Source organism: Diceros bicornis, chromosome 18 (genome assembly GCF_020826845.1).
Source record: "Diceros bicornis minor isolate mBicDic1 chromosome 18, mDicBic1.mat.cur, whole genome shotgun sequence".
Taxonomy (NCBI): domain Eukaryota; kingdom Metazoa; phylum Chordata; class Mammalia; order Perissodactyla; family Rhinocerotidae; genus Diceros; species Diceros bicornis.
The window spans coordinates 61214571-61233624 of NC_080757.1; the positions used below are offsets into that span (position 1 = coordinate 61214571).

Here is a 19054-nt window from a genome sequence, read left to right on the forward strand (position 1 = left end):
CATTACCAACAGGGCAGGCATTACCAACAGGGCAGGCATTACCAACAGGGCGTAGGAGGGGAAGTATGCATTCTTATCTTAAGAGAGTGTTTTTTTGTGTGTGTGCAGAAGATCAGCCCTGAGCTAACATCTGCCAATCCTCATCTTTTTGCTGAGGAAGACTGGCCCTGGGCTAACATCCATGCCCAGCTTCCTCCACTTTATATGTGATGCCACCACAGCATGGCTTGACAAGCGGTGCGTCGGTGCACGCCCGGGATCCGAACCAGCGAACCCCGGGCCGCGGCAGCTGAGCGCAAGCGCTTAACGCTTGCGCCACCTGGCTGGCCCCTTCTCACATTAAAATCTTAATGATAGAGGTCACCCTGTGGCTTAGCAGTTAAGTGCGCGCGCTCCGCTACTGGCGGCCCAGATTCAGAACCTGGGCACGCACCGATGCGCTGCTTCTCCAGCCATGCTGAGGCGGCGTCCCACATACAGCAACTAGAAAGATGTGCAACTATGACATACAACTATCTACTGGGGCTTTGGGGGCAAAAAAGGTGGAGGATTGGCAATAGATGTTAGCTCAGAGCCGGTCTTCCTCAGCAAAGAGGAGAATTAGCATGGATGTTAGCTCAGGGCTGATCTACCCCCCAAAAAAAAAAAAAAAATCTTAATGATGTATTATTTATTGCTATTTTCCCCCAAATGGTCAGTTGATCCCAGGGTGACTTATTAATAGCAGCTAATTAATGTAAATCATATAAGCATTCATGAAAATTAAACAACCATATATAATTCCATAACAACTAATATATGTAAATCACAAACAAACAAACAAACAAACCCAAAACCAAACCAACCACCAGGATATTAGAAGCCACCATGGAATACAAACTGTGACAAGTGAACCACAGCACAAATTACACAAATGACCTTCAAGGGGGCGCAAGAGAAGAGGCCTCACCTAAGCGACTTGGGATACCAGTGCTTTCACTGGATGCTCTGGGCTCGACACAGAAACGAGGGGACGCCATCCAGAAGCCAGTCAGGGAAGGTTTCTCACAGGGGTACAGTACAGGTTAGCAGTTCTGACACCAGGCTAGCTGGACACTTAAAGGAATGACATCTTATGAGCAAGTATCGCGTAGATGAGAGCCAAGTTTCTCACTGACTGAGAAAGAAGTCACAAATAAGGAAAGAGGAGGAGGGAATGAATCCTGTGTTGTTGGGTTGGAATCAAAGATATCAGCATGAACTCATGGTTTTTTTTGTTTTGTTTTTGTTTTTTAATTTTATTTATTTATGTTTCCCCCAAAGCCCCAGTAGATAGTTGTATGTCATAGCTGCACATCCTTCTAGTTGCTGCGTGTGGGACGCGGCCTCAGCACGGCCGGAGGAGCGGTGCGTCGGTGCGCACCCAGGATCCGAACCCGGGCCGCCAGCAGCGGAGCGCACGCGCTTAACCGCTAAGCCACGGGGCCGGCCGGAACTCATGGTTTTTCTAATGTATATATACAGCTAGAGAGAGCAGGAGTGAATACGGGTGTGCACATGCATGAGTTAGTATATGCATGTCCCAGCTCTGTCCCCGAGGCCCAGAAGCAACGACAGCCCAGTAGCAACAAGCACAGCCAGCACCCAGCTCCCGTTTCCATGAAAGGAACCAGGGACTAGAAGGTGAGCCTGGAGCCTCCTGTGGTGCCAGAAAGTCAGGAAGGGCTTAAAAAAGGACACGGCATGTCAAAAGGGCACAGGAGGAACCCTAACAAGCTCCCCACAGCCAAAGCTAGAACATTCTGAGCAACAAAATAAGTTACCAGATTATGACTCAGAATGAAATAAATATCCATGCATCCATACTGTAGTATCCATACTGAAATAAATAACTGAATAAATGGTGGAGAAGGGACTGCTCTTTCTTAGGAAAGAATTCCAATTAATGTCAAAGGAATGAGGAAAATGTAAAAAGTCACCATTAAACACCACAGTAATAATTATTGCTTAGGCAATATAGCATAGGATGCTAAAATTAGCAGGCAAAACTCTGAAAAACAGGTATTCACTAAGTCTCAGTTTCTCCCCCAAGATATTTATGGGTTTCAGAAGGGAGAACAGTAACTCTAAGAAGAGAAACCCAGCAGCTCCCACCTGGACTGAGTGAGGTCACATCGCCAGCAATAGGACAGGCAGATTGCCTATCTCATAGGATTCACTGAGACGGGGACACCCCATCTGTGGTATTCTTGCCCAAAATATATAACCCTGGGCTAATCATAAAGAAGTGAGACAGGGGCTGGCCCCGTGGCGTAGCGGTTAAGTGCGCGCACTCTGCTGCTGGTGGCCTGGGGTTTGGATCCCAGGCGCGCACCAATGCACTGCTTGTCAGGCTATGCTGTGGCGGCATCCCATACAGAAAAAGTGGAGGAAGATGGGCACAGATGTTAGCCCAGGACCAGTCTTCCTCAGCAAAAAGAGGATTAGCACGGATGTTAGCTCAGGGCTGATCTTCCTCACAAAAAAAAAAAAAAAAAAGAACGTGAAGGAGAAAACATGCAAAACCACCAAGTATTATTTCATCCTTCACTCATCCAACCAATATTTTAGGGGATGGAGTGCCGGCCGTTGAAGGGAAGCCCAGCATCACTCTGCAGGCGACTGGACGTCTGGTCTGCCTTGCATCACGATGTCATCTCTGCACACTCAACAGCACCCTCTTTTTCCCTTTCAAAAGCATCCCAGCAGGGACAAGAAATTCCACGGTCCTCTAGCTCTTGAAGTAAAATGAGGTTTTCCTTGTTCCACAAATAAGGAAGCTAAGGCTTAGAGCCACCGGTGGAGAGGCTTCTCCCAGCTGTCACGCTCACCTCCCTCAAGGAGTCCCGGTGGCATCCAGCTCCACACACCCCACTGGACTCGCCTGCCAAATCTCAAGGTTTTATTAAGTCATCCCCCCCCAACTTGGCCTCCAGCTCCTGTGACATCACTCCTCTCTGCTTCTCCTGTCACCTCCAACCCTCCCTGGGCCACATCACCGGCTGCCGCTTCACTAGTGTCCACATGCCAACAGCTGCCAAATTGGAGATGTCCGGCTCAAAGCAACATTGTGCGCCCAAATCTAGACACCTGCCTCCTAGGTCCAGTACTGAGCATGGCATCTTCCCCTTCGCCTGCTTTCTTTCTGGGGCTTTCTCTCCACTAATGACGCCCTCCTACTCAGCCCTGCTAGGCCTCTACTCATGCTGCCCAACAAGCCCCCACAGCCTGGTCATTGCTCCCTCCAAACACCACTGTGTTGTCACCCCATGGCTCCCCATCCTAGTGGCCGTCAGTTCCAGGATTTATGGCCTCTGGCCTGGGCCCACCTTGCCCCTCCATCAAATGCTCTCTTCAGCTTCTGAGCAGCAGGGAGCAAGATGACCCACTGCCTCTCCTGTCAACAATGTCCAGAAGGCAGTCTCCCCGTCTGGCATGTGCCTGCTCAACCCAAGGCCATCTCCTCAGGGACACTGCCCGACTCTGCCTGAATGATCTGACCTCTGTCACATCTACCCCTCTTGGCCACAGCAGCCAAAGCTGAGCATTTGAGGATCTCTCCCCCTGCTGGACTGGGCTCCTCTGAGGGCTGAGGTGAGTCATCTTATTCATCTTTCCATTCAGTGCCTGGCATGGCACAGGCTGCTCAAGCGGCAGCCACTGGCTCTGTAACGATAGCATTGTAGCTGACAGTTAAAGGGCCACCCTTAGTCACGCCCCTCCTGCGTGACTCACTCTAGCCCTGTCTCAAACATGGAAGCGGCCTTGGTAGCTGCCTCCCAGGAGAGGTGAGCCTGAGCTTCTGTCTTGGCCTTGCTTACTGCCATCAGCCCCCTCTGGTCCCATCTGTAAGGTTCGGGGTGGCTCCAGAGCTCCACTCTCCCTGCTGCCATCCAGCTCTCCCCATAGTCCCTGTTCTTGAAAGGCTGTCACCATCTTCTAACCAACCTACCATCGGGAGATAAAGTCTGCCCCTCCCGCCCCACCCCAGAATGTGCTTCTGAGCCACAGAACCAGGACCCTCAGCTCTGCTAGGTTTTAGGCAGAATTGAGTAGCCCACAGGCATGCCCTCCAGAGCAGGGAGGTGGAAGACCCAAAAAAGACTTCAGATGGATCTCCATACCCTGCCTCCCACAGGAAGCTTGGCCCCTCCTGAACCACACTGCAGGGCAGGCTGGGCGTTGAGGCAAGTGATGGTCACCAGCCTGCTCTATTCTGTCTCAGAGGGGGTCCAGACGGGCACATGTGTCTGCAAGCCCCTTCAGTTTTCTGCAGGTCAAAAGAGACTCTGCCAGCTTCCACTAGCTGTTCCACCAAATACACAATTAAGAGAACACACTTACACCTTGTTCCCCCCTTGATGAGAAAGACCGAGAGAAACACCAGGGGAATAGGCTGCAAAGTCAGAAGTGCTGAGTCTGGGTTTCTGAGAACCACAGCACCAGAAGGAAAGAACAGTGCAACCTCATCATCTGAAATCTGGCAGCGACATGAGGTGCCTGCCATCCCTCACCTCATGGCACAGGCAATCAATAGGCAGCTGCAGGCAGAGGGACTACTGCCCCCTGTCCTCCCACCTACCGAGTCAGAGAGGAAGGAGTTAGGATCAGTGGGAGAGAAATGGTACAGTAGCAGCCACCACCCCCTGAAGCACTAACTCCAAACCCACACCAGGATGCCAGATGCCCCCTCCTCAGGTCCCATGTCCCTCCCTCCCACCTGGGCCCACACTGAAGTTCTGGCTAGGCAAGGACTCCAACAGTGAGATGAATCAAACAGTTCCAGTTCTACACGCATTTCTATTTTATTATGGCAAAGGTGAAAACACCACCTTCTCCACAACAGCAATCAGTAAAATTTATCCCAAAAATAACTTGGTACAAAACAGGTCTGTTTCAGAATTAAAAAAAAACAAAACAAAACCAAAAAACAAAAAAAACCTTTACAAGAGTTTTAAATCCTATTTTAAAACATAAAAGAAACAAATCCATCATTGGCCACACAGCCCCAGTCTGCCACCCTCCTCCCGTCAGGGAGCGCACACGAGATGTCTGGGTCCTGTCCCATGCACGGATTTGCTGGTCTGTTTAACTGGTGTCCATCTGAAACACAGGTAAAAAGAGGTTCTCACTCAAAACAGGGTCCCACACACCAGTCGGGCTTTGGTTGGCCCCAGCCTGGCCCTCGTCTGGGACTTACTCTTGCGTTATAAGCATCCAGCTGGGCGTCCAACTCCTCTGCAGAAAGCTGCTGCTTTGAACTCCTGCCAGTGCCTCTGCCCCTGCCCCGGCTGCCTCCACGGGTGCCTCTCCGGGAGCCACCACCACCGAAACCTCCAGAACCACGGTTTCTAGTCATTCCACCTCTGTTTACACTAGCAAGGAAAAGGAGACTCATTTCCATAAATGGAGAGGCCTGAAAGATGAGCAGCCACACAGGACAGGCCAACCCCATCCCAGAGGCCCCACAACTCACCTCTGTGCAGGTCTCCGCTGTGTGTCAATCTGTGATGTGACAAGCTGAATGTTCATGGGGCGGCCTGTGGCAAAGAATACAAGAGGGCACATTCCAGTTAGAGGATTCTGAGACTTGCCCAGGTGGCACCATACCCTGATCTCCATGCAAGCACTGGAAAGGCGCTTTGTGTGCCTCAAAGGCTCCTGACAAGAGATATGGCCTGGAGATACTGCCGGGAGAATAAGACGGCACCAACGACAACCCCAGCAACACCTCGCTCTTTCTTAGTCCAGTTGAGGTGGGTGTCTGTTCAGGTGTCCAAGGTGCTCACGGGCAGAAAGATGTGGGTGATCTGATGGAAGAACTGGTACCTTTGTCTTTATGACTATAGCCCCGAACTCAGAGATGTACTATAGCAGTTCTGAGAAGACTTCACGGAAGTGAATCTTCCGGAAGGAGCTGAAGGAGGGGAGGGATGTAGCTTGCTGGATGGGGGTTCACAAGAGGTTGGCTCAGATGTGTGGGGCAGCACGAGAGGTGTCAGAATAGAAGAGAGAGACAAAGGGGTGAATACAAAGTGCCTTCAGCCAGAGAAGTAAGCCGTATTCCTGCATGGACAGGTGCCAGCCCCAAACTCCACAAACTAGATACAGCCCTCAGTCTTCCTGGGCTGACCCCAAACGCACCATCCAAAGGGACACCGTTGTACTGTTTCATAGCTTTCAGGGCATCTGCCTTCCGTTCAAAGTGCACATCAGCTGTTCCTAAACTGCGGCCAGAGCGATCATAGTGCACGGCCGCCTTCTTCAGAGTTCCAAATTCAGCAAAGAGTTCCTGGGAATTGGAAAGAGCAGCTGTTAGCAAAGCTGTTTTTCTTCTGGTGGCCCAGGGACAATCCCTGGAAGTGTGAGCTGCTTTGGGGATATTTCCCTGGGAGGCAGACTTACGTATGGGGGGCAGGGCAGTGGTAGCGGGAACTGGGGGAAGGGATGGGGCAGGTGGGACAGCAACTTCCAGGAGCAGCTGGGCCTGAGGGCTCCTGCCAACTTGGGGACCTGACACCTATACTGTGATGCAGGTAAAGGATCACAAAGCCCACCAGTGAAAGGCACGAGACTAAGTCACTATCTTCTTCGACAAAGGAAAATTTACAACACACTCAAGGACTGTGCCAAGAAACAGCAAAGGCCAACATCACAGAGCAAGGGATGCTATCTAACATGTGGACCAGCTCAAAGGGCCCGCTGATTCGGGAGCCCTGACCCAGCCCCTCCCCCAGGGCAGATTCTGGCTCACCTTTCCCTCTCCTCCTACTCAAGCCTGCCGCAAAGTCTGAAGTCAAGCGCTGCCATGGAAACTGCCCTGACCTCAGGCAGGCTGGGAGTTGGAGAGGGAACCCAGAGTGTGGGGCTACTCCGGCCGCAGGCACACAGCGGGAAGTGGAGTTCACCAAAAGCGGTTTCCAGTGGATGCCAGAAACCACCTTAAAAAAAGTGTTGAGACACTGTGAGTGCTCACCAGCCTTGCTCTGTCCTCCCACGGTAAAGTCAAACGCCTGGGCTCTGGGAAATTTAACCCAGGAAGGCCCAGTACCCTGACCCAGCCATCTCCAAGACTGACCCCCAAAATATTGTTACTAAACCAGAAAAGAAGTTTAAACGCGTTCGGAATTCAATCAAAAAAAAAAAAAAAAAAAAAAAAGGCTTCAACCAAAGATGGGTTTGAGAATCATGCCACTAACAAGACCCAGGGGGATGGTGATAAGTGAGACAACATGACACAAGTTCCTTATGAGACACAGGGCTCAAGGCAAACAGAGCTGGAAAGATGACCGGCACCATCCTGCTTCTGTGCTTTTCCAGTTCTACAAAAGAAAATCTTTCTCCTCCCAACAAATCATTAAAACAGGTACTAATTAAAGCAAGCAAGCAGCCTAGCTTTATCAGTAACACAGGAACGACTCATATCTAACCAGTCTTTTCCTGTTAGAAACTGGGAACCCCGGCAGAGGATTTCCACTCACAGAACACATCTTAGTAAGGAGCAGCAACTCCTTAGACCAAGCTGGGGGCCTGTCTCCCAACACAAACTGACCTACTTGTGGGACTTTCAACTCTGGCATGACCTCTGCTTTGCACTCCTGCCGCCCCTTACAGGGGACAGCCGCTAGCTCTTGGGTGCCTGGGAGGGCTCACTGTCTTAAGATGGGGGGGGACTTCAGGGCCACATCCCAAACAACACGACCGATTCCGTGCAGGGTGAACTGCTCACCGAGAAGCTCCAAACCCTTACCTGAATATCAGCGTCGGATACTCCAAAATCCAGATTTGACACCAGCAGTTTCCCACCCGTCTCCACGCCGGCACCACCCCCAAATCCGCTGTCGAAAAGGTCGTGTTGCCATTTGTCAGGAAGTTGTTTCGGCTGAAGGAAAAGAAAAACACCAGAACAGAAACAGACCCATTGAGTCTCACTCCAGGGCTCTCTCGCGCGCTCACGGCCACGGCAAGACCCTCTCCGATCGGAGCCCGGAGAAGAGAGCCCAGAGGACACTGCAGTCCTCCGCTTCCCGCCTGCGCGCGCTGGGCCGCAGCCGACCCCGCCGAGGCCCCATGCCCCGCAACTTCTCGGTTCCCTCCTACGAACGTTCCGCCGCCAGTGCGGCCGCGCCCTACACCCCCTCCGCCCCCGGCGCCACGAGGCCCGGCGCCCAGCCGAGACAAAAGGCCGGCAGGGTCTCCGCCTCCTAGGCCCGGCCGGCCGCGCGACCTCCCCGTCCAGCCCGGCGCCCGAGCCACCGGCCCGGCCCGGCCCGCTGTCCTCTCCGCCACGCGCCGCCCCGCCGCGGCCGGCCGGCCTCCGCACTCACCCTGCTGTAGGGCGCCGGCCGGTTCCTGCCGCCGCCGCCCGCAGCGCCGCGGGCGATGGCCGGCCGGTTCCGGATGGGCCCGCCGCCGCCTCGGTTCACTCGCGCGGCGGCCTGCGCACCGCCGCCACGGCCGCCCTGGGAGCCGGCCCGGCCGCGGCCCCGGCCCCCGCCGCGGCCGCCTCGCTGGCTTCGGTTCAGCTTAATGATGTCGTCCAGAGACATGTCCATTTTGTCGGCCATGGCGGGCGCGGAATCGGCCTCAGCTAGAGCCCGCGCGTCAGCACGCTGGAGCGTCACTTCCGGCGCCGCGCGGAGGCTTCCGGTGCCGCGTACTCGGAGCGGCCGCCGATTGGCTGCAGGCGGGCGGGGGCAGCGGGGCGGAGCGGCGCGTGCGCGATAGGACGCGAGGCTCGGCTAGCGCAGCTGCGAGGTGCTGGGAGCTGGCCCCGGTCGTTTTTGTACCTTCCCGCGCCGGCGGCGCTGCCAACGGAAGGCGGGCGGGGCGGCGCGCGATTCGCCGCGGAGGTGCGAGGGCGCGGCCGTTGGGGCGGGTCCGGGCACCGCCCTTCTCCCTTCCCGGGCGGCGGGGGGCGCGGGGCGGTGCGGCCGGGGTCGGGAGCCTCCCCGCCTCGGGCGAGTCCGGTGTGGGGCGCAGGACGCGCGCACTGGGTGGCCTTCCCGGGGAACTGGCGGGCGGTCGGTGTTCGTCTGTCACCACGGGTAGTCCGCGCGGCCCCCTGTTGTTACTACCGAAGCCAGAGTGCCCCTCGCGGGCGTCCGGGCGGAGCGTGCGGCCGACGCAGGTGCCCTAGATGAGTGGCCAGCCTCAGTCGCGGGGCTCCCGCTCTCCCAGGGGCAACCACAGCCCGGCCGCCCTCTCGGCGGCTGCCGGACTCTCAGGGCTCGGACGGCGAGTCCCGCGGGCGCAGACCCTCGGGCTCCGGGCAGCGCCTGTCCTTTGGTGCTGAAACGCTGAGCTCTGCAGACTAAATGTTGTCGGGTGCTCTTTTCGCTCGCCCGCAGGCTCCGCCGCCATGAAGGTGAAGATCAAGTGCTGGAACGGAGTGGCCACTTGGCTCTGGGTGGCCAACGACGAGAACTGTGGCATCTGCCGGATGGCCTTCAATGGCTGCTGCCCGGACTGTGAGTGTCCCCTGTGCCCGCTGCCTCTGAGCTCTGCCTGCTCGTCCGGCCTCGGCGTCTCCCCAGAAATATCTGCACGAAGTTCTTGGGTTTGGGTTTCCCTTTCCTCCAGAAAAGTTGACAGAAACAAGCCAGGCGGTTTGGGCCGTTATTTGTATAAAGACCCCATCAAAAGTTTTGTAAGAAAAAAATGGTGCAGGGCCGGCCCCCTGGCTTAGCGGTTAAGTGCCTGCGCTCCACTACTGGCGGCCCAGGTTCAGATCGCGGGCGTGCACCAACGCACCGCTTCTCTGGCCATGCTGAGGTCACGTCCCACATGCAGCAACTAGAAGGATGTGCAGCTATGACATACAACTATCTACTGGGGCTTTGGGGAGGAAAAAAAAAAAGAGGAGGATTGGCAATAGATGTTAGCTCAGAGCGGGTCTTCCTCAGCAAAAAAGAGGAGGATTAGCATGGATGTTAGCTCAGGGCTGATATCCCTCAAAAAAAAAAAACCCCCCCTCCCCCCAAATATGGTGCAGCTTTTTTTCATGATCAGACTTGGCTATGAAACACATGGGACAAAAAGATGTGTGAAAACTTTTTATTTGAAAATTCTTAACCAAACAAAAAAATGGAATGTTATAAGGACACCCCCCCCCCCAATCCGGCACATAGACTGACAATGGATAAGTAAGATGTTTTGGTATTTGTTTTATGTTTTAGCTGAATGGTTTTCAACTAAGGGCCAGCCCCGTGGCTCAACTAAATGATAATTGACATCTCACCCCACTCACTTCAGCTGCATCTCTAAATGTAACGCTGTTTTTACCCAGCACTGTTGTCACATCAGACAACATGACAGTTCCTTAGTGTCACTCCCCATTCTTAGTCCTTGTTCATATTTCTCCAGTTGTCCCCAAATGTCTTTTCATTCTTGGGTGGTGTGAGCCAGGACTGCACATCTGGTTGCTCTGTCCCTTAGCTATTTAATCTAGAACATCCTTTCTCTGCCTTTGTCGCTTTTTTTAAGATATCTGACTCTTAGAAAGTTGGTGTGTTGCCTTGCAGAATGCCTACTGTCAGCTTTTATCAGTTTCTTCTTTGTGAGGCCTTTGGATTGTTCCTTTGTTCCCAGTATGTTCTGTGAAGTAGAAAATATTTAATTATATATTTGTCAGAAGCAGATTTTTACACCTGTGAATTTAGTTTTCGGTCAGACCCAAGTGAACATGAAGCAGAACGGGGGTGACGGCTTTGCCTAGGGGGTGGTGCCCCAAGGAAAGTGGGCTTGGGGAGTGCTGCCGAGCTCCGTGCTGCCCCGGGGGTGACCAGGCCTGGTTTTGGGGGCGAGGTGAATGCCCAGAATAATCATAGGGCTTTGCTTCTTACAGTGAAATTCAAATCGTTGACTTTTAGTGCAAATACTATTTTATTCTAGGCTTAATGTTTACATCTGCCTTGGCTGAAAGGAAATCGCATCACCCAGGAGTTAATCCATCCTGATTTAATCAAACAGGCAGAATGTAATCTTAGGAAATAATTGATTGGCTCTACTTGGCCAGGTTTTGCTTAGTAGCAAATGAGAATAGCAAGGCACAAGATCTGTCTCATCTAATCTGTTTTAAATCTCCCTTCCTGAGGGTACAACAAAGGCTGTGGGAGCCTAAAGGGACAAGTGTTTGCAGTTTCCTAAGCAACAGATTGTTATTTTGTGAAAAGACAAGTTCTGGGAAGCATGTGACCTCAGCCCATTGTGGGCCAGTGCACTTGTGTGTTAAAGATGGCACCTGTGGGCCAGCACACGTACCATTCCAGCTGTGCCCAGGGCTGGGCGTCTCCACGTTTGCGGGCATGCTCAGGTTTTGTTGAAGTGGGTCCGTTGGCTGCAGAGAGTAGGAGGTTTGGAGTCTGATCTTCGGACCTGCTGGTTGTTAAGTTAGAGTGGGCCGATTGTAATATGCGAAGCGTTTGACAAGCCTAATAAGGTGCTTTCTATCCAGGTTAAGTGACATTGGGTTTCTGTTACTAAACTTGAACTCCTGTGAAAAATCCAGAGTGACTAAGACTGTAATAAATCTGCTCCATGTCCAGAGGGCTTTGGGAATAAAAGTCTTGTTAAGAGGTGTTTTAAATAAAGGACTTCTATTAAGACACTAGCAAGCTCTTGGTGAGTCACTGTCATTGTGAGTCACTGTCATCTCGCTCTTGTGCTCATCAGATGCCTCAGGCAGACGCTAGAATGAAGCAGCTCCTTTGTCCAAACGAGCCCTGCCACAAATGGACAGGGTGGCTTCGTTACCCCTCACAGTGGGCTCTTAGGGCACCCCCGCCCACCGGTGGGCTAGCTGGCTCTAGCTCATCGTTTCCCATCCTCTGTTTGTAAGGGACTCTAATTTGATAGGGGTGATTCCAAGTAGAGTTCTGCTGAGGTTGGAAAGGCCCTGGGGGTGCGGGTGATGGGAACTAATCTACACCGGGTGTCACAGCATGTGGGCTCCTGGCAAAAGGTCCTACTCACCCCACCCCCATGGCCTGGGAAGCAGAATGAGTTATATAGTTTTGTATTTGCCAAGTATGTGATTTTCTGGGTTGTTTTGTCATAAAAGTTTCAGAAAGGGAGTGACATCTTTGTTACAGAAAGACTGAGAAACACTGCCCCAAATAAAGGAATAAAAATGTGTAGCAGTGCCGTCCCTTCTGACTCAGTAAGATGGATGTGCACCATGGAGCAGGGGCTGTTCAGGGCTGGGAAGGAGTGGCATGTTTTCAGCAGACATTGAAGGATATCGTGCCTCACCTGGCACCCACACCAGCTGCCTGGTCAAAATGCTGCCCTCGGGAAGTGGCAGCTGCCTGTTAGTCATGTGGCCCTGGTCTGTCTGTAAGACAGGGTGCTGTGGAGGCTGCAGAGCACTGTGAGGTTGGACGAGAGCACAGGCCAGGTTCCCAGCCCCTTGTTCAGCGAGGAGCAGAAGCTAAGTGGGATTTGAGAGCATCGTTTTGTGGATCAGCCGTAGTGTTGTTTCTTTAACGTATTTAAGGATCACGGGTCCCCGTGTTCGGTGTCGAGCATAAGGACCAGGACCACAGGCAGCCATGCCCCGCCTGTGGTCAAAGGAGTCCGAAGGCAGTTTCCGTCTTCTAGGACCTCCTAGACCTGCACTTAAGACACATGTTGAACGGAGCTGCTGCCTGGGCAAGACATCGCCTGCTTGCCCGGCCCCAGCTTGTCCGTCTGGTCCCTGTTGGTGCACCAGTGACATCTGGGTACAGCCAGCGCTTGATAGGCCCCCAAAGCAGTGCTGTGGGGGTGGCACCTGGAGAGGGTGGAGGTCGCAGGCTGCACTCCTCCATGCCCATGGGCACCCTGGCACAGGCCTCGGGGGTGGTCATGGTGCTCTGCTGGCACCACCTGTTTGATGCGGGTTTTCCAGATTCTTGAAAATCAGAGGGACACTGTTTCTCTTGATTCCAGGGAGTATCCTCTCTGCACCAGGTCCTCTCCACGAAGGTGACATTTCCAGGCACATGGGGTGGAATGCCAGCAGCATGTACCTTGCGCCTTGGACGTGGGACTCTTGTAGGCTAGAACCTGCTGACAGGCCGGCCGTAAACACCAGTGTCCCCAGCACACTCCCTTGTTCTGCTCTGGGTCCCTGCCACCCAAGGAGGGAACCTTCTAGATCCCAAGGCTCCAGCCCTCCTCCTCTTCATCAGGATGAATAGTTCACTACTCAGATTTGTGTCCCCTGGGTGGGCACCTGGACACGTTAACATCCTAACCCTCTTGGCATGACAGGTCAAGTGGCAGAGCTGCAGTGTGTTTGGGAACAGGCCCAGGCCCTGGGAGGCCATCGGGTGGGGGCTGCAGCCCAGGGAGGGGATAGTGAGCCAAAGCAGCCCCCGGTGGTCATTGCAGGTCTTTCTGTTGGGGTGGCTGTGTGGCCCAATCAGTAATAACACTCCTGATTTCTGTCTTCTTTGAAACATGAGACAGGAGGGGCTCCGGCCACCCTGGGCACACATCCCCCCCCGGGTTGCAGTGGGCTGGCACCGATGCCTAACATCCTGGGGGTCCCGTGCTCTGTGTGACCTGCCTGGTCCTCTCCTGTCCCCTCCCACAGGCAAGGTGCCAGGCGATGACTGCCCCCTGGTGTGGGGCCAGTGCTCGCACTGCTTCCACATGCACTGTATCCTCAAGTGGCTCAACGCACAGCAGGTGCAGCAGCACTGCCCCATGTGCCGCCAGGAGTGGAAGTTCAAGGAGTGAGGCCAGCGCTGCACCGGACGCCCCCTCCCCTCGCCCCAGATGGTATCCTGTGCCCCCCACCCCTTCCATTGGGACTAGGTGGCCATGGTCTCCACCAGGACGGTCCTCTCTGGGCTGCGACAGGGTGACATGAGGACCAGAGCTACATTTGTCTTTTTCCATCATAACATTGACACTTTCATCCACTAAGTGAAACTCATTAAACTCCGGAGTTGCTGGAGGCCTCTGGTGCCTGTTTTCTTGGTGCTGACGTGGTCGGCATGTATGGATATGAAAACTCTCATGAATAAACATCTTGGTGCAGTGTGAGAGGCCCTGAGTCATGACTCCAGAGGACAACGAGTGCAGGATCAGCCGGAAGAGCCCGGGCCAGGGGTGACTGGCTCAGGCAGCTTGAAGGGCCTGGCGTTGCCGAGGCCCTGGGGTATGTTCTTGCCAGCAGGGGAAGCAAAGGAACTGTCAGCAGGCCTCTCACCTGATGGAAGCCAGGCTGGGGCCCTGGGGACCACCTCTCAGGCTGGTCTGTGGGACCCTGGCTGGGCACAGCTGGCAGCCACTGCACACAGTCCCTCCTGCCAGAAGGCCATCCCTGAGCAGGTGCTGGTCGTGCTGAGGAGATGGGCTGTGCTGAGGCTGCCATGGCCATCTTCTCAATCCCTTCTCCTTTGCTCCAGCTGAAAGCCAGCTCTGTGGGGGAGCTGTGACTCGCCAGTGTAAGGACCAGTGTCCTTGACATCAGGATGTGTGTTCCCAGGTGTCTGAGGGTCTCCCTCCCTAGGGAAGGACAGCCCTTGGGAGGCTCCTTTGGGCACCTCTGTTCCTCCACAGCTCCTGTGGGGTGGCGGCCCTTAGGCGGCCATGGTCCCAGCCCTGGGTGTCTCAGGCAGCTTCTGGATGGAGACAGCTGCAGGCTGTGTGTCCCCATAAGCTGAAGAGAGTCACTTGGCACTGGCTCCTTCTAGTCCATTCTCGATGACTCCTCCCCTCAGGGTCACTGCCTGGTGCCCCCGTAACCCCTTCCGACTGCCTGGTGGGAGGCTGGTTGCTGAGCACTTTTACACTACTCTCCTGTTCTCAGTCCCCAGGGGAGAATCCCAGGCAGTCCACTTGGAGGGGCAGGCCTCCTGGTCACCTGTGTGGCACCCTACTTCCTGTCTGGACATTGTGTCCAGAGGAAAGGAGGCCCTGGGGACCCTCTCCCTCACCAAACCTGGACATCACATGCCCCTTGCCCAGAAACCCAGCTGCCAGGGCTCCATGCTGGTATTTCTAGGGAGGACACATCCAAAGGAAGACAGGCTGTGACTAGGATGTTTGGGGAGTGTGAGTGGGAGGAGGGGCGCCTGAGTGAGCCTAATGGCTGATGTCATCTGCCAGGGGAGGGCTGGCAGCCCTGGGCCCTGGGCTAGCCTCCTGGGTGCTCCCATCAGCCCTGCAAACAAAGTTATGTGTGGCCCCTGGGTTCTGGCAGCTACTCTGTTCTTGGAGCCTCGTGTGTCTCTAATGCGTCCAGACCTGGGGAGTCACAAGGAGTTCAGAGCCCAGCAGGGAAGACGACCCTCTCCAGGAGGCGGGCCATGGCCACTGCAGAGGACCCCACTGGGCGGCCTGGCAGGCCTGTGGCTTCCTGGGGTTTCCTGATCTCAGCCTGGCCTGCCCCCAGCCTGCCTCCCTTCCCTGGAGTTCTGCCTTCTCTGGGGAATTCTCTCCTGTGACAGGATGTGCCCATGGGGACTGTGTGCCTGGGGCGCTAGACCCTGAACCAGCTTTCCAGGCCTTTCGCCCTCTCCCTTTGGGATAGATGCTCTGGCCCCAGGTCACACAGCCCCAGCCCAGCAGGCTGCTCCCACTTCCCTGCCACTCAGATGACTCAGCACTTTTTCCTGGGTTCCAGGCCTAGTCCTCTCAGGGCCCGCTTGGGCCCCTCAAGCTGGACACGCAGCTGCCCGCCAGGCCCTGCACATAACCAGAGTCCAGCTGTCTGCCTTCTCCCAGGAAGCTCAGGGCCCCTGCAAGGTCCTCTCAGGACCCCATGACCTCCCCCAACCCCTCCTCCAGGAGGCAGAGGGTCGCACCACCAGCCCTTGCAAATGCTCTCCCCTGGCCTGCCTCCCTCATCTCCCTATGAGCGTCGCCTCGCTGTCCCCAGTAAGCCATCCTGCCCACCCTGCCACCAGCTCCATTTTCCCACTCGGCTGTGGCTTGAGTCAGGGTCTGTGTCGATTCATCTTTTAGACCCTGGCACACAGTAGGTGTTCAATAAATGAGCTTCTGGACAGTGACTGTCGCCTGCCCTCTGTGGCCAGCCCCAGTGTTTGGGGGGTGACTGGAGAGAAGGCCTGAGGCTCCTAAGGCCACCTATGCCAGGGCAGAGCTGGGTGGGAGGGGCCTCTGATTCTGCTCAGCTGTCCCTTGGTCTGGTTTCCAGAGGTCAAGCCTGGCCTTGGTGACCGCTCCTCCTAGAGGACCCCACCAGTAGCAGCCATGTGGGTAGAACCTTCCCCCCACCGTGGGTGTGAAATAGACTATGTCCCCCAGGCCTGCCCAGACTTGGATGCCTCCTCAACAAGCCCTTGGCCCTGAGATCAGTTCCCTTTTAGATCGGGCAGTGTGGTTAATGGCTCTCTCTCCAGCCTCACAAGCGCTGGGGACCTCTGGGGGATGACTCTTAGGGCTGGCATGCCCTCGCACTGGTTGGGGGTTCAGTGCAGCCCCCTTGCCCCTGCTCCCCCTGAGGCCGACCATGGGCGGTGGGAGTGGCCGGGGAGGGTCTGGACGCCCCTCCCAGCAGGAGCAGGCAGGGCCAGAGCCCGGGACACCGGCGGGGGATGGGGAGGATGAGGGCGTCGGACGCCCGCCTAGCGGGGGACCCATCTGCGCCTCTCTCTTGCCCGCCCGCCGAGGGGCGCCGACCCAGCGCGGCTTCTTCCTCCGGCATGGGAGGCCCGTCGGGTCCCTTGCGCCCGCCCCGCCCCGTCCCCGCGCAGATATAAGGGGGCCGGCTGCTGCCGCTCCGAGCCCCGCCGCTGAGCCCCGCCACCGCCCGCGTCCCCATGGCACGGCCCGCAACGCTGCTGGCCGCCGCCCTGGCGCTGTGCCTGCTGCTGGCGCCGACCGGCCTCGCGTGGTACAAGACGGCGGCCGGGCCCAGCCTCTACTCGGTGGGCCGCGCCGCGGGGCTGCTGTCCGGCCTCCGCAGGTTCCTGGACGCGCGGCGCGCCGAGTCCCCCGTGGGCGCGGGACCCCCGGTCCGGGCCGCCGCCTTCCCGGAGCTGCGCCCCAGACTGCGGAGCCGCGTGAGCGTGAGCGCGAGCGCAAGGGGCGCAGGGCGCCGGCGGGTGAGGGCAGGGGGCGCGGGCGGCTGTGGGGCGGGGGTAGCCCCCTCAGCCGCTTCCCGCCCCCAGATCCTGTGCGTCAAGGACGTCACCCCGAACCTGCAGAGCTGCGAGAGGCTCCCCGACGGCCACGCCACTCTCCGGTGCCAGGCGGACGTCTTCCTGTCGCTCCGCGCCGCTGACTGTCGCAGCACCTGAGCCCCACCCGGACAGCCGGAACTGGCTGGTTCACGCGGGTATCCCCGCGGCCCACGGCGGGTACCCCAAGGCCTCCTGGGCACGAGATGGCGCCCAGCACTGCCCACCCTCTCCGCAGTAAATGGCTAAAAGAATAAGTGCAGCCGGCCTCTGAATGCGGTGGGCAACTGGGGTGGGGCTTGCCGGAGGGGGATGGGACCCATAAGTCCCCAAACCTGCAGTCTGCCACCAGAGCACACTCCCTCGGCCCCCACCAGGTCCTGGGCACAGACAGCTCCCCGGTCCTTCAGGCCACCAGGCTCTCCTCAAACATCCTGCACAGGAGCACCCCAAACCCCACAGCTCCCAAACGCTGCTGTGAACTTTCCTTGGCCCCGCCCCCCCCACCTTACCTGGTCCTGGAAGCCTTCTAGAGCCTCCCACCCCGCTCAGCCAGAGGCTGCTCTCCATGTCTGACATCTCCAGCCCCTGCCCCATCACCCCACGGCTCCCTGTCTTTGTCCACACAGCTCCTGGATCCTCTTGGGAGGTGCCGCCTTGTCCCCCACTAGCCATCAAGTCTACTCAGCCAGCTCGAAGGTCCCGCCTTATAGAAACCTCCCCTGATTACCCCACCCCAGGTGGCCCTCCTGCCTCAGAGACTTCCACTATGGCCCTGCCTCGCATCCTGGGTTTTTTTGAGGCCAAAGCTCTTCCTTACTAGAGGGGCAGCTCCTGGGGTCACTCCTTTCTTAGAGCCAAAATACCTCGAAGTACTGAGCACAAGGCAATGACTCCATGTGCCGAATGAATGAATGAGCAGGCCAGGGCGGGCAGGGGCTGCTGCAGCAGGGTGGCAGAGCTGCCCAGCGGTCCTCCCACCCACACCAGAGGTGGGCCCAGCATCCCCACATCTGATGTCAGGCAGCCAGCCCGCCTCCTCTGAGGCCTGGGAGTCTGCGTTCACCCCTCCTCTGACCCACGGGGAAGCAGGTGTCCCCCACAGCCATGGGTGCTGCCCCACCTCAAGAAGGGAGGGGCCGGCAGGACCCTGGCTCCCGAGTGCCACTGCCTTGTCCAGGGGCCCAGTCCTGAATGGCATCCCCCACCCCACATTCAGGCTAATTCCCTCATTTACTTATTGGAATCTCGAAGTAGACTCCTGCCCCACCCCCACTGAGGCTGACTGAGTTCCTTTCAGAACATGAACTAGGGCCTCTGGCAGGGCTGGGTCCCAGGAGGCAGGAAGGCGAAGTCAGGGTGTGAGCCCTACTCATGGAGGCCTGGAGCCTGCCTTGGGGTGTCCCCCATCCTGTGGAATGCCTGGCCAGATGGCCTCAGGGGGCCCGAGAGAGCAGGAGGATGTGGGTGGGACCCACAATCCCTTGCACCTGGGTGGATGCGTCTCTGGGGGTGCCGGCCTCCCACGCCCCCAGGCCCTGCATCTCCTTCAACTGTGGCCCCACTGGGGCTCCCTGGCTGCTGCTATGGGCAGTCCCCGGTCCCCACCCTCGGGGTGCCACCCAGCAGGGAGCTCTGGGCGGGCTTAGGGCTGACTCCAGCGTCAAGAGGAGTCTGCCAGCCTTTCCTGTGTCTTCCCCTCTCCGAGTCTACGGGGGACTGGCTGCTCCCTGCACTCAGGGGACCCTCAGCCCAGGGGTCTGCGTGGGCAAGTCTGGCCCCACCAGGCTCCTGAAATCGGGGGCCTATTGGGGCAGGTATCCAAGGAGGACGAGAAGGAAGCAGGGTGGTGGCTGCCCAGCCGGGGGTGTGTGAACCTTCACGGCCACCTCCTTTCA

General features: G+C 56.7%; 3 protein-coding genes across 3 annotated transcripts; 2 read left to right on the top strand and 1 right to left on the bottom strand.

Annotated features, from left to right (window-relative positions):
• Positions 1–4804: 4804 nt before the first annotated feature.
• Positions 4805–9381, bottom strand: ALYREF (Aly/REF export factor). The gene is made up of 8 exons (XM_058562073.1): positions 9180–9381; positions 8808–9031; positions 8346–8759; positions 7769–7900; positions 6163–6310; positions 5495–5558; positions 5219–5393; positions 4805–5121 (listed from the first exon to the last, which is right to left on the bottom strand). Exons 1-8 carry the CDS (start codon positions 9379–9381, stop codon positions 5107–5109), a joined length of 1374 nt encoding a protein of 457 aa, XP_058418056.1. The 3' UTR covers positions 4805–5106.
• ANAPC11 (anaphase promoting complex subunit 11) lies at positions 8766–14052 on the top strand. The gene is made up of 3 exons (XM_058561895.1): positions 8766–8870; positions 9369–9488; positions 13598–14052. Exons 2-3 carry the CDS (start codon positions 9380–9382, stop codon positions 13741–13743), a joined length of 255 nt encoding a protein of 84 aa, XP_058417878.1. The 5' UTR covers positions 8766–8870; positions 9369–9379; the 3' UTR covers positions 13744–14052.
• A 446-nt stretch (positions 14053–14498) lies between these two features.
• NPB (neuropeptide B) lies at positions 14499–17590 on the top strand. The gene is made up of 2 exons (XM_058561894.1): positions 14499–17039; positions 17148–17590. Exons 1-2 carry the CDS (start codon positions 16797–16799, stop codon positions 17274–17276), a joined length of 372 nt encoding a protein of 123 aa, XP_058417877.1. The 5' UTR covers positions 14499–16796; the 3' UTR covers positions 17277–17590.
• The last annotated feature ends 1464 nt before the right edge of the window (positions 17591–19054 follow it).